Consider the following 14,272-nt stretch of genomic DNA (forward strand, 5'->3'; position numbering starts at 1 on the left):
CGCAGCATCCCAGCCCGCAGCCCCTGGGCTTTGCCATCTCTGCTTTTTTATGCCCAGTTTCCTTTTCCGCAGAAAGGGAAACGCAACCTCTCCCCGTGCCAGGCGCACGTCTTTAAGGGGGGGGAAAAAAAGATAAAAATTAAAATTGGACCCATATTTTAAACCAAGTGAGCAGCAGCTTCTGGAATGTGCCTGAGAAGACAGACAGCCGAGACGGCCGCGAGGGAGAGAGAGGGGTATTTTTCTTTCTCTCTCTCTCTCTTTCTGCCTTCCCCGCCCCGCACTTGCCGGCCCGGTCCCAGCCGCAGACCCCCCTGCCGCGGTGCGGCCCCGCCGCCGCCCGCCCAGGCACCGCCTCCGCGGCGGAGCGCTCGCTCGCCCGCCGGCCCGCGCCCGTGCGCGCCGCCGCGCCGAGCCCCCGCCGTGCCCGGCGCTGCCGCCCGCCGGCCCGCGGCACCCAGCAGCACTCTCCTTCTCGGGGAAATGGCGAAATAGTCGGAATTAAGGGAGGAAGGGCAGGGGGGAACCCAACGAGCTATGGTACCTCCTTACAGCTAAGGCAGTGGTAGGTGGCCGCGGCAAGCGGCTCGGCGCTTGACCTCGATTTGTTTTGGGGACTGCAGGCGGGAGTGAGAAATCCGATGAGCTGAGAAAAAATAAAAAGCAGGAGGATTTTGGGGTAAGTAAGAGATTCCCCCAAAACTGACACTTGCTTTTGCTTTTTTTTATTGGGGAGGGCGGGGGGTGGGGGGGGACAGCATCTCTGCAGAAGTACGGGCGATCGGGGCAATGCAATTAGACAAGCATTGCAGCGCAAGTACTTCGCTAACTCTTGGCTGTATCCTCTTGTTGCCCTTCCTACCACCAAACCCGCGAGAAGTTTGGTTTTGTTTTTCTTTTCCACCTTGTTTAATAAGTTTTAGCATATCGACATCCTTAGCGAAGGTGCCCATGCAGGGAAGCCCCCGCTGCTTGCAGACTCGGCTTCTGCAGTTTGGGGCGGGCGGGTGATAATTGCGATGGACGGACGGACGGACGAACGGCACCGTCGATGTTAATCCAGCCCCCAGCCAGCCGCTCCCGGAGCGTTTCGCGCTGCTGTGCCGCCGAGCTGCGGGGCTGGGGCGGTGCGGGTGTGGGGCTGCGGGGGTGATCGCGGGGGCGGCGGCGGGGCCATCCCGGCCGGGGAAGGGCCGCTTCGTGCGCGGGGCAAGAACGACCCCTGCAGTCGGCTAGCGGAAAGCCGCCGCGGCTCGGCGGGATTGCAGGAACCCCGGCAGGGCTGGAGGGAGCCGGCTGCTACGTGCTCCGCGCCGTGGAGGTGCGGTGACATGCGGTGAAGGGCGCGGGGGGGAGGGGGGGGATGCGTTGCAGCGGGTATTAATCTCTTTCCGCTCATTTTGTAGCAGCAGGAGAGGAAACCCCCTCCCTCCGCCAACCTCCCTCCCCCGGCATGCCGGCACTGCCCCGCTGAGACGGGCAGAGTTCGGGGTTAACCTGCACCTGGAATAGAGCCTCTCCGGACCGGATCAGTTGGGGTTTGTTGTCTATGTCTTGTTGGGAAATCTGGTGGATTTTTTTCTCACTCGTGGAGGAAGAGCCCGGTGCTGGCATTTGGCTTCGTGGTCTTTTTTGGAGGGCGAAGGAAAGGAAGGGATCTCGCTTGAGCCGTGCAGAGGGAGAGCTCGGACATGTGTTGTCAGCAGATCTGGGGAATACAGTCTGCAAGTCCGAAAGGAAATTTGCTGGGATCGTTCAAACTGCGATATTGATCTTTGATATTTTTTTTCGCCGAGGGATGCACTTGGCATGAGAATCGGAGGATGGAAATTGTTTGGGAGGTGCTTTTTCTTCTGCAAGCGAATTTCATCGTCTGCATTTCAGGTACGCAGATGGCATAGAAAAGGTGGGGGGTGGGGGGCTGCCTGGGGGGAGAAATACCATACAGTGTTCCCAGAATTCTCCTTAATAAGGGTAAGAGGTACAGTGAAACCTAAATCAAAATAGTAGTTGAAAAATATATGGACAATGTGTCGTGTATGGGTGGTGAAAGAAATCACAAACATCAGTTTCCCTCCCACCTTAATTCCAATACCTGTGTGGTAATGAGGATATAATGGTTGCAATATATAACCACAATGTACTAATTGAGCAGACGCTTATAATTCCTAATGTACCTGATTGTGGTATGCAACTGCAACATTGCAGAAATCCCAGAATTTCATAGCTCCTGAAGTTCCTAAACTCAGCTGCTCTGCAGATCTTGATGGGTTTGCGGTTCATCAGCAGAGTTGTCATGTTCTGGTGGTACAGTTCAGGGTCTGTAAAGGGAAACAGAACTGAAGAATGTGTCTCTGCTTTTCAGAGGAGCTCTGCTGTGGCTGTGCTCCAGAAATTAATTTCTGTTTTAAAAAAAGTAGCCCCATTCAAAGAATTCCTTGGTGGCTGGGATTCCAGCTTGAGGCTCCTCACTTTAAGCTTGCAAAGATCTTTCTCCCCTCCAGTACATAGAAGTCAGGTAATTTCAGTTGTCACCAAAGCTTGTCCAATTAATGAATAGGCACGGCCGGGTGTCTAGCGTAAAGGATTGGAACAATTTATGCTTGGGGAAAACACTCCCTTCTACTGCAAAAGCCCTGTCTGGCTCATTAATTTGTCATGTCAGTCATGCTGGAATCATTATGTTGCAGGAGGCAGGAGTGGGGAGGTAGCCAGTTTTCTAGTTTGGGACACTTCAGGGAGCCCCGTGGGAATCCAGGCTGCCTGCGTCTCCTGCTGTTCCACTTCTCTGCAGGCTGCTTTCTGCCCTCAAGTCATTGCATAAGTCTGGAAATGGGAACGCAAGCAACATGGGCAAGGCACTGCTGGGGGGAGGCAGGGGTTCCTCATGGATATCTCCATGTCCAGCCTGCAGGTATTTAAGGAGAGTGAGCTCCACAGCTCCTTTGGGACCAATGCAGAGGTTGGCGTGGACCATCTCCCAGCCACAGCCCCCAGGCAGCAGCACCTGCAGCATCTGGCCCTGGCAGTGCCTGCTCCCACTGTGCTTTCTGCAGCACATCCTGACTGATCCACCCTTGCAGCCCTCGGTCTGGTGACACATGCTGGGGTGGCAGCATCCATGTTAATTTGTATTTCCTGCACCTGCTCAAAAACTTTTTTATTCCCAAGCAGATAGTGTTGCTGTCGGCCCACGGGATCCATCAGCCCTTCTTTTATCCCTAAAGACTGGCACCATCTGCTGTGAGGCACCCAGGTGACACTGGCAGCACTCGAGGCTGACCTTCCACTTGTGCCCATTGGTACCATGAGAATAATTCACTCTCTCCCTCTTTAGAACAGAAAACCTGCTGCCTCTTGTCATTTAAATCTCACACTTATCTATTTAGCTCAGCGTGATATGCCACCTGTCTAGATCTCTTCAAATTAGGCTCTTCTTAAAGTACCACAGTGAGAAAGGAAAAATGAAGCTCATTGCTTTCTTGGCCATTTTGACAGTAATATCCTGAGACAGAAAGAAGCTGTCCCATTCTGTGTAGGTCCTTATGCCATGCATTTAGCTGCCAGCATTTCCTTATGTCCCCTCATGCTTTCCTCATCTTCAGACATGGGAACCCAGGCTTCTGCAACCAATCCTGGGCTTAGTCCTGCAGGGGCTCCCGTTGCTCTCCATCTCCCTCTAGCACTAAGAACAGAATGATATCCATCTCTTTTTTTCCCTCTTTCTTTTTTTTTTCTTTTTCTGGTCTTTTGAGGGAACTAAATTGAATAAGTGAATGATGGGATGCTTTTTGCTGCATGGTTAAAGCCATGATTTCAAATAATTAGTTTTAACCACATAGAGGATGTGTGTATGCTTTAGCCATTTTTTCCTAGGGATTTTTATCTTTGTCATGAATCCGTAGTATTTGTCATCTTGGTAAAAAAGATTAAGATCTGTAGATATCTGATTGGCACTAATGCTTTGTATCTTTCCTCTGTCATCTTTTTTACACAATGTTTTATATCATATTATCTGGCTGGGATGTCTGGGTAACAATGTAAGTAAGAGAAGGTGTAATGAAGCCTGTTAAGGTTTGCCTCGATACTGGAATCCAGAAACTGTATTTGTAGCACTTCAGCAGTGGTCATTCATTCAACATGTTACTTAAAAAAAACCCTCTAATTGAATACACTGCTGCAAATTACAGGCATGTGAATTAAAGGGTCTGTTATTATTCTTTTTTTTTCTTCTGTCATTAAGTCAGTTGTTTCAGCAGTGAAGACAGAAGACTGGCCTCTATGCATGGATCTTTCCTGAACATTAGCAAATGCCTGATTCAGAGTCTATTTAAACCTGTGATGGCCCTGCTACTAATTTCAGTGGTTATTTGGATTAGGGCCTATTAAGGGCTGCTGTTTAAAGGGGTGATGTCAGTCACTGAACTGAATAGACTATTAAGTCAGTTTATCATTGCTAGTAAACTTATTTATTAAACTTATTTATTGAATCAATGTTGTGTTATTTTATCCTTTGTTATGAATTTACATAATGTTTGTAAATTATGCTGAATGTAGTACTTATGCTGGTTTTCTTATTTAAAATAAATGATGATGATATACAATTAGCTTCTTGGTGTCTCTCGCATGATATTTTTGGGAGACTTCATGTCTGGAAAATAATTTGATCAATTAAAAAAAGGCATATATATATATATATATTTGAAACATTTTTTACCTAACATATTTTTTATCAGTCAGCTACCTGTGTGTATGACAAGTTGGTTGGTTTGCTAGAAGTCATACTGAGATTTAGGAGTATATATCTGTGTTTTTTAATTACTGGCCCTTGTTTCAGGGAATTAATTTATTTGTGAACTGAATATTTTTATTTTCTTGGTGCACTGAATTAAGGCTGAATTTGCTTGTTTGACAGGAGAATCTAGTTTCTTTGTGCAGCTGCAAATGAGAAATAAGAAGAGACCACAAAAACAATTTTTGTCTTTTAGAAAGAAATGAAAACCCTCCCTTCCAAGTCATGATGCATATTTATTCCTCTGAGTTGCAGTCTCTTAGGAAAAATAGTCATGATTTCTACTGCTGCCTTTTGAGGTTTTGTTCCTTTGAATGATACTACAGCCTAGAAGGAACACTGGGTAATGGATATGAAGGTGTCCTGTAGATAGAATGCTGAAGTAAGGCCTCTCTGGTACCTTTGAAGAGAATAGTGGCCCAGGGATTATACTGTTTATATAGGAGTATAATAGTTGTTGATACAATGTCCAAAATTTACTTCCTGAATACTAATACCACCAAAGATTAATTAGCATCTGTGTTCTTGGGTGGGATGTTGTTGACCCTGTAATGGCTGCCATTGCTTGCATAGACAATGGTATAAACCATGAGCATTTTTTGTGTGTGTGATTCTAGATAGGAACAATCAACTTCAAGAAAGAAACCCCAGTATGCCATTTTCAAACACTTGCAGGATAATTCATTTAAACAGGAAAATGCTTCTGTCATGGGCATTGATTGAGAAGGTTTCAATGCACATTTTCTGTTAAATCCATCAACAAAATGTATTCTAAAACCTACATGTTCAACATCTGTGTCTTCCTATGAATTGATATATTACCTCTTATTGTTTTGGCTTGCAGGAACTAATACGGATTAGTTTCAGGCAATCCCTATAGCCTTATTGGTTGGAAGTATTTTCATCCATTGCTGTTGCCCTGGAGTCACACAAGGGCAGATCCCTGTTATGACATAACTACTTTGGCTTGTTTGGTAGCTCACAAGGGTCATAAATCATGTATCATGAACAGCTAAGATGGTTTAAAAAAATATCCTGTCTGTCAAGGAATTCTACTGTGTATTGAGCATCTGATGTAGCATCTCCTGGCACTGAGAGCTAGGTCTGTATTTGGAGCACAGTTGCCCTTCATTTTCTGTCTTGCTGCTTCTGCAGTCTCTGAGCTCTCATTACCTGGCATAACACAGAGTTGTCCTATAGGAACTCTAAATTATACCAGGACTTAAATTATCTGTACACGGTCTGTAAAGTCTGATCACTCTTCTCAGCATTGTACAACCTGGGATATTTCAAACTAAAGTAGTCTCCAGCTCTGATGCTCATTAGCAACTAACAGCGAATTGTTCATTATTAGGTTTAAACAAAAATGTTGAAACCAAGTTAATTATTCTGAAATAGTGTCACAGAAATAGCTTTTTCTGTCACTTTTAAGTAAGAAATGTAATATCCTAGTGGAAGGAATTATTCCTCACACAGATACACACATACATATATATATGAGAGAAAGTAATCACTAGGTATATAGGAAAATATAACACACAGCCTGATGCATCTGGTAACTAAGAGCTTTGGCATCCAGTCCATTATAGTATTCTTTCCTGCATTGTCCCATCTCCACAGCTTCATGTGTGTGGGCAAACCTTCATGCCTGTGTGGAGTTTGTTGATGTTACTGAAAATCCACGTGGATTCAATCCTCCTGCTCACATCCAAACACAGGATGGAGGCCATATGTTGGATCCAAAGACTCTCAGTTCCTTAGCACTTGAATGCTTTCTCACTTCAGAGATGTTGCCACCTTTTCAGAATGTGTGAAGATATTTCTACTTTAAGATTCTGTGGAAATAGCCTTGTAGTCTCCTATAAATGTCTGCTTTACTTTTTTTGTGTGTGTCCTGTATTTTTCATCATTCTATTTTTATTGTTAGCTTTACAGCTAGAGCGTGACCAGATAGGCACTGAAGTGCCAAAACAACACACATTTTGAGCTTATATAAGGGTAGTAGAAGGGAACGTTTATGAATAGTTTTGCACATATTATGCTGAGCTTGTTTCCATCCAATAAACTGACAGAAAGAAACTGGTAATCACTGGTATTCTTTTCCAGATCTTGGTGATGAAGATTCCCATTTTTCCAGCACCTCTTTACCTTTCTGTGCTGTCTCCTTGTTAATGCAACTGAACTAGATACCAAGACCTCAAGAAAAAAACTATTGAAAACAGGAATAAAAGCCCAACTCAAATAAACTTTATCAATATAAGGGTATTCGTTAGGCCTTTAAAACACTACTGATGTTAAAGAGAATCACAGAAACTTAAGGGTTGGAAGGGACCTTGAAAGATCATCCAGTCCAGCCCCTCTGCCAGGGCAGGACCACCTAGAGTAGGTCACACAGCAAGTTTTGCCCTTGATGTTCTTGGAAAGGTTTCCCTTTTTAAATCTCCAACATTTTAAATTCAGCAAGGGGTGAAATGCCTTTCTATTTGCATTATAAATATTCCTTGTATACTAATGAACAAAGGAATTCCTGCTTAGCCCAAAAGGCTCTTGTGGTTATTGTTTGCTGATGGTCAAAGTAATGCTTGTTTTTTTGGTTGAAAGGTTGTAATTTAGCAGAGGAGGGAGCTGGTGTTTTCATTGCTACTGGTTGTTTATGACTAAACTTGACAAAGGCTTAAGTAGATGATTGGCCCATCTGGGCTGTTAATAGAAAACTATATAAAATTGTTTTATCATTACCTCATTACCAGCTCAAGCAGCAGACAAAACTAAATGACAGTTAGTTATGGACAGCACTGACAGACTGTGATAAGTGTTATTTTGCTCCTATCTTGTTTTTATCTTAACTATACCTCATGCTGGAAGGAATAGAAAATAGGAATCGAATTTTAAATTACTTGTTTAGAGACAACACTATGTAGCCTGTCTGCATTTGCATTGTGGTGCCATCAGAAAGGGCAAAAGGGCCTGTCCATACAGGGGAGAATATCAGGTAGCCGAAGAAAAATTTCCATTGTGATAGATAAATTGAAACAGTAATGTCAAGTAAATAGGAAATAAATTTGTTTATGAGGATAACAATCTGGCATTTGGGAAAAATTTGTAGACCAACTTGTTTACAGTTGAATTCAAAGTAGTGGAATATTGCTGATTTAACCATTGATGGTTAAACAGCTGTCAAGTGTCTTGTAATGGAATTTCTTGAAGATAAAATAGCAAGTTATTATTGTCATAAACTCCTATATTCAGTGTAGTCTAGTAGCCTTTATGGTTATATAGACAAGTACTGAGTGCCTCATAGGCACATGGGTGCCTGTAAGTGTAAATTTCTTATTTGTCAATATGGGAAACGTTTTCATACAGTGCTTAGCAGTTGACAGTTGAGAGAAGGAGGCATAAGGAAACATATATTTACACCCACCTTATAAGACCTTGGAACTTCAAGAATGTTATAAATGCCTTTAGTGTTTATGTTAGTGTTTGCCTTACAAACTGCAAAAGCTTAAAGCTTGAGAAAGAGAAAAGCTTTAGATGGCAGGTCTCTGTGCTCCTGTGGGGTGCCAGGTACAGCATATCCAGGAATACAGGCCTGAAATATTTCATTGTCTTTCATTAGTCTTGAAAAATGGAAGATAATCAGTTTCCCCATCCCTAGCATACTGAAAGCAATGGTCAGAATGGAAGAAAAGAAATGCTTTCATTGTTGGATGTGTTTTTCCATATGACAAGATTCTGGTTCAAATTCATGGATCTGTAATATTTCCTTTTTCTTTAGTAAATTAGTTTTAGACTTAAATGCCCCATGATTTTATCTTTTGTAATGTTATTTCCAGAAAAATACCACATCAGTTGTAACTGACAAATAATGAATTAGAATGTACCTTTTAACATGGTACTAAAATAAATAAAGATATAGTATCCATAACTTTATAGGTTTGTTTTGACATCTTCTCTTCCTGTCTTTATCGTTAGAGCTTAACTCCCTCAAGCTCAGAATACTGTACATTTGTCATCTGGCTTTTAAGTATGGAAACAGATAATATTGCACAGTGACTGGTCCAAAGTGGATTCTAAGCACATGGAGGAGGAAGCTAAGCAACATCATCTTTTTTTCTCCCTCTAAATGTGTTGACATCTCTAAGTTTTGTAAGCAGTGTTTGAGGAGATGGATTTAGTGGAAAACATAGTTTTTGAAAAATCATCTTCTTGTCAGTTTTGTGGGTTTTTTCCAATTTAAGTTCTTTTCTACTGTTAACTATAGTTAGTGTCGTGTTCTGCTTCAAGAATAATCATCAGAATGGAGTTTTTTAGTTCTGCCATGAGCAGAAAGATGAGCACATCAGGACAGCTCCAGAATTTGCCTTATTAATGCTAAAAGAAAAATATAATGAGTACTAGAGAAAGGTCTTTTGGTATGTGTGACAATGGAAAACTGCACTGTTTGAAGTGATGTTGGAATGAATGACCATGTCCTGCAAACCCTGACTAATAGCAGTACTCCCGATAGGATGGTGGTTGGGTAACTGAAGGAGCAGGTCAGGAAGGATTGCTACTGCTACAAGTAAATTGTGTTTGGCAAGGTGACAGATTTGAGCTGCTGGAAAGAGCATTAATTTGCATTTACCATCATGGCAGAAAAAGGAAGCTGTCTTTAGGAAAACCATAGTGCTGAAGATCTGTGCTTGCCAGCAGAAAAGGGTAACAACACTTTAATAGTGTCTCCTGAAAGTGAAATTTTATGGAGAAGGAGCTATTTGTTCAAACATAGGTGGAACACCATACCATTTGCAGCTGAGCTGTGTGGTTTCCCATGTGGGAAGATGCAGTTATGGAAGGGAAGGGCTGCTGCTGCTGGAAAACAAAGATGTTTGACTCTATGCTGGTCTTAATCCTGCTGCTTGATAGTGGGTGAACAGCTACCCACAGGAGACTTCTCTGAATGGGTTTGTGTGGTCTAGATTTTTCTAAGAATGAAATGTATGAATGAGAAGAGCTTTGTGCTTTATTTTAGTCACAAAGAAAAAAGATCCATTTCAGTGGCAGAGCTTGGAACAGTTTGCAGGAAACATGTAGTGTTGGTCACACTTTAACAGATGGAGAAACTGAGTTAAAATGTCATGTGAAAGGTCACTCAGCAGCAATTTAAGTAATTACAGTTCAGTTTCACTCTCGTTTCTGCTTTCAAGCACTAGGATTACTCTTATACCTTGTGTGTGGTTAGGGTATGACACAGGATCACCTCACTGAAATGAGGGAGAACAAGATCTTCATGGCACCACGATCAGGAGGGAAGGTAGTGACAAGCCCTGGAATGAGCCCACAGGTTCTATAGCCCCATTACTCCTCCCCAGAGCCCAACTGCTTCATCTCTGTCAGCATTAACCCTGTGCAGCTGAGTAGCCCTGGGTCAGGTGTAGAGAGAACTGTGGGGAAGCCACGTCTGGTGCCTCAGTGGCTTTAAGCTGCCTTTAACCTGCCCTCAGCCTTGCACCCTGCTCACCTCAACTTGCTGACTGGACTAACCAACTTGACTGTGTACCTGCCTTCCCCACTGACATGTTTCCTCACCACAGACATGCCTGGCAATGGCAGGAGGGTGGCTGACCTCCACAGCTCTTCTCTGCACATGTTCCTTGTGTTCGTGGACTGAGAGGCTGTGCCTCACAGCAAGGTGACTGCTCCTGTGGCACTGCCTGCTCTTTCAAACTAGAAACGTCTCCCTGAAGATGGTTTCTGTGAGCCACATGCCAACACTGCCTTTTGATTTCTGACTGTAGAGGGGATGGCTGCAGCTGGGCACACTTGACAAAATCAGTGAAACTTGGCAATCTGGCCCCAAGAAACATAGAATGACCATTTTTAAACCTCTAGAACTCAAAGCACACCTGAGCAGCAAGTTTATGGTCATTTCTGCTCCCTTGACTTAAGGTGGTTTGCTTCAGCTAGATTTATCCTCAGTGTTTAAACTTCTGTGGCTTCCTCAAGGGAGGAAGGTCACAGAATGGGACCAGATGTGTTCCCTCAGAGGCTGGATCCCTCTTTTTCTCTCTATCTGTGTATTACACGGTATTTTTTCTCTTCATAGTAATAGCAGTGAAGTTACCATGAGCTATAATTATGGTATATTTAAGAATTACATCACTTAGAGTTTGACTTAAAATGTTTCCAGGAATTAGCTTTATATTAAGGTAAAATTCAAACCCACACAAGGTTCCTCCATGAAAGTATGTTATTTAAATTCTGCTTAAATTATTAACATTAATTCATTTGCCTTCTTTATGTTTTAATTGTGACTATGAGTAATGATTAGGTTCCTCAAGTGCAGCACTTTGGCTGCCTCACGTTTCACATCCTCTTGGCACCAATGTAGATGGCAACAGAAAGTTAAGACCACCAGAGGGTTTGGCCCTACATTTTCTCTTTTGAATTTGTTTTCTCAGCAGACCAACAGGCTCCTTTACATAGTGCTGCAGTTGTTGGATGTGCTGTACACATATATGTGAATTTATTTTGAGGGGTCCCCTTACCCCACAGCGTTTTGTATGTGATGTCTGTAACTCACACATTTTATTTTCCAGTATATTCATCTGGCTTCACCATTTACAGGGGTTTTTTGTTTACATTCGTACTTTTGAGCAGTATCTTACAGTATTTCTTTGTGCCTGCTTGAAAACAAAGTAATCTACAAGGACTCCACAGCCTCCTCTCGTTTGCCCAGATGATCCTGAGGGTACCATGTGACAGTTAATAATTGCAAGTGGGATTTAAAGTTTTCTGCAGATGAATAATTTTTATCTTCAGTAGCCCCCATGATACTCTCTCTAAGTTCTTACCAATCCATCTCTGCCAGTCTGTAATTGTGCCTTTGCTCTAGAGTCACAGGTATTTAGCTCACTGTGGAACAGGATGCAAAATAGAGTGATAAATAATGTGATTTATTTTTACTAGGTAGCATAAGTGTGTTTTTATACCAGTGAGCTAAAAACTTTGTCATCCTCTTTACAGTTTATTGTGATCTATAGTACACAGATTCAGCAAAATGCAAAACTTAAAGACATGCTTAAGTGTTTTCCTATGTCTGTGTTTGTCTTGATATGTAATTGCATGAAATGACTTATATTAAGAATGTGCTGAAATGCCTTGCTGAAGCAAGGAGTGGCAATGGTGTAATACATGAATTATACAGAATCTTTGGATTCTTCTGTATAAAACAGAGCATATGACATAATACTATTGCACTATTTTTAAAACTTAAGTGTTTGGGATATAACTTTCACTGATATTATATAAACTGTACAGAAATAATCTCTTGGCACTTTCTTGGAATGACAGTCATCAATTCCTACATGTTTACGTAAAATCTTATGTAGAAACAAAGAAGTATTTGTTTTACACAAGTTTGTTTTGGATATTTTACCAGGGAAAAAAAACCCAAGCTTTGCTAACATAGGCTGAAGTTCTTAGTCATCAGAGATAGCATGCAGTGGAATTGCTCTGCTAAAACATTGGCGTTGAGTTTAATAGAGTATTAAGCAGAGTTCTTTTGGTAAATAGTCCCATTAGAAACATACTGTGACCTCTGCTGCTGTGATTCAGGTATGTGAGAGAACCGTGCTTAGGAGCTTTACTAGTCATGTGGTCAGAATGATTTTCAATCACTTTGGTCATTGCTGGATTAAAATAGAGGATGCAGAGATTAATGGTCTGTTGTTACTAATCCACTAAACCCTTGTTCCTAGATCTTTTAAATTGACTGAACCTATAGATTGGTAAGTTACTGAGAGATATGGATTTCTAATGGTTTTAACTATCTTTCTTGATGTTTAGTGTTAGCAGTATCCTATTATTTATTGCCCTTTGAGACAGTGATCTTGGCTGTTCTTGAATGGAAATAAAAGTTATACTGCAGGGGTCTGTAAATAAGATGTTTTAACAGGTCCCCATCAGTACAGTATGGGAGAGGCAGGAGTTAGGGAGAGGGAGTAGCAAGTGGAAGAAATCAGATGGTGACTGTGGCTAGGAGAGTTCTGGGAGCATTTAATCTGAGTGGATAGCTCCACATTAGGCAAGGAGAGGGATGAAACCCCTCACATGTGTGCTTAAGGCTGCAAGTTGGAATTGGTGATAAAGTTACTTTCCTGCCAGCTATAAGGAAATGCACTCATCTTATAGGAAATCAGAGTTCACCATCTTAGTGAAAACAACTGTCACACTGAGGCGAATAAATCAGTGAGAACAGTTGTCAAACTCAATGGAAAAAGTGACCTCTTCCTTCCTAGAAATAGCTGATACCAGCTAAATACAAGTCCTCTCCTCAGGTCTAGAAGATTAATAGACTATAGAAGACTAATTTGTGAGAACTAGACACTAATTAAACTTGTAAGGGAATTAATGTTTGCAGCTTCCTAGACAGACTTTGGAGCTTCAACTGCATGTTGCAAGTGATTTAGACCTGAATCTAATTTATAGGCCCACAGTAGGGTGGAAGACAGTACCCTGATCTTTATCTAGCACTTAGGCCATCCACTGAGCAGTTCTTCCTACCTAATCAGGTTCACATTGCAAACAAATAAAGCATTTGTTGAGTGGACAGACACCCATTAGTTTCTCTGTATCATTGTAATTCATTTGTGTCTGCCTGCTGAATGGTTTCACAGAATGAAGTTGAATTGCCTAGGCTAGTAGCTGCAAATGGATTGTGCTGTCAGACTTGGTTTTCTCTCTTTAGACACTTTAGGGACCAGGGGCTTGATGGTCCACTGTCTAGTGTCAAAAGTCATTATTTATAACTCCATTGGGTAAGTCAGAAATACTACTCTATTAGACTGATAGCAGTTTGCTTCAGCTTGGCTTGAATGTAAACTAACAAGCAGGCAGACACTGTGTTTACACAAATCAGCGTAACTCAAATGATCTGCTCTAGTTTGTTAAGAGAAAGGAGCTAGCCCAGAGCATGGGTACTGCAGGATCAAATCCTGGGATGCGTCATTTGGGTGAGTTTGGCTTTTGATCAGAAGTTATATACCCTGAATGTTAGCCTGAATGTTTTATATAGCGTGGTTCTGATTCAGGTTTAAGACTGACTTAAATATTTTATCAGTTGCAAAGTAAACATGTAGTCAGCTCATTTGGGGGGATTTGTTTTTATAGCAATCACACAGAGAGAACCCTATTATTGATAGTCCATCTTTCTAAGGCTTCTGCCATCCCTTGCATTCTTGCTATTGCTGTTTTTTTCTCAGTTGCTCTTAAAGGCAATATTAACAGATGGTATGCATTGCTCATTAAATCTGCATCTACACCTCTCCAAGGACTGCAAAGATGTTGGGAAACAGACCACGTTGCTGCAGTAAGCGCTTAGAAGCTTGGAACTCACTATGCTGTTCGTGAGCAGTTTTCTCTATCAGTGTGTTTTGAGTGCTATAGCAGGCAAGTTATAAACACATTGGTGAAATATTTCTCATTCAGCCAAGTCCAGGC

At 42.2% G+C, this 14,272-nt stretch overlaps 1 protein-coding gene across 1 annotated transcript in view; it reads left to right on the forward strand.

Moving 5' to 3' along the window:
- The first annotated feature begins 443 nt into the window (after positions 1-443).
- Positions 444-14,272, forward strand: part of CA10 (carbonic anhydrase 10) — a 177,514-nt gene continuing 163,685 nt past the window's right edge. The window contains exons 1-3 of the mRNA XM_062010890.1: positions 444-540; positions 624-679; positions 1,407-1,884. Of these exons, the coding sequence (XP_061866874.1) occupies positions 1,824-1,884 (61 nt within the window). The 5' untranslated portion in view covers positions 444-540; positions 624-679; positions 1,407-1,823. The remainder of the gene's footprint in view (positions 541-623; positions 680-1,406; positions 1,885-14,272) is intronic.

This window comes from Colius striatus, chromosome 18, assembly GCF_028858725.1.
Source record: "Colius striatus isolate bColStr4 chromosome 18, bColStr4.1.hap1, whole genome shotgun sequence".
Taxonomy (NCBI): domain Eukaryota; kingdom Metazoa; phylum Chordata; class Aves; order Coliiformes; family Coliidae; genus Colius; species Colius striatus.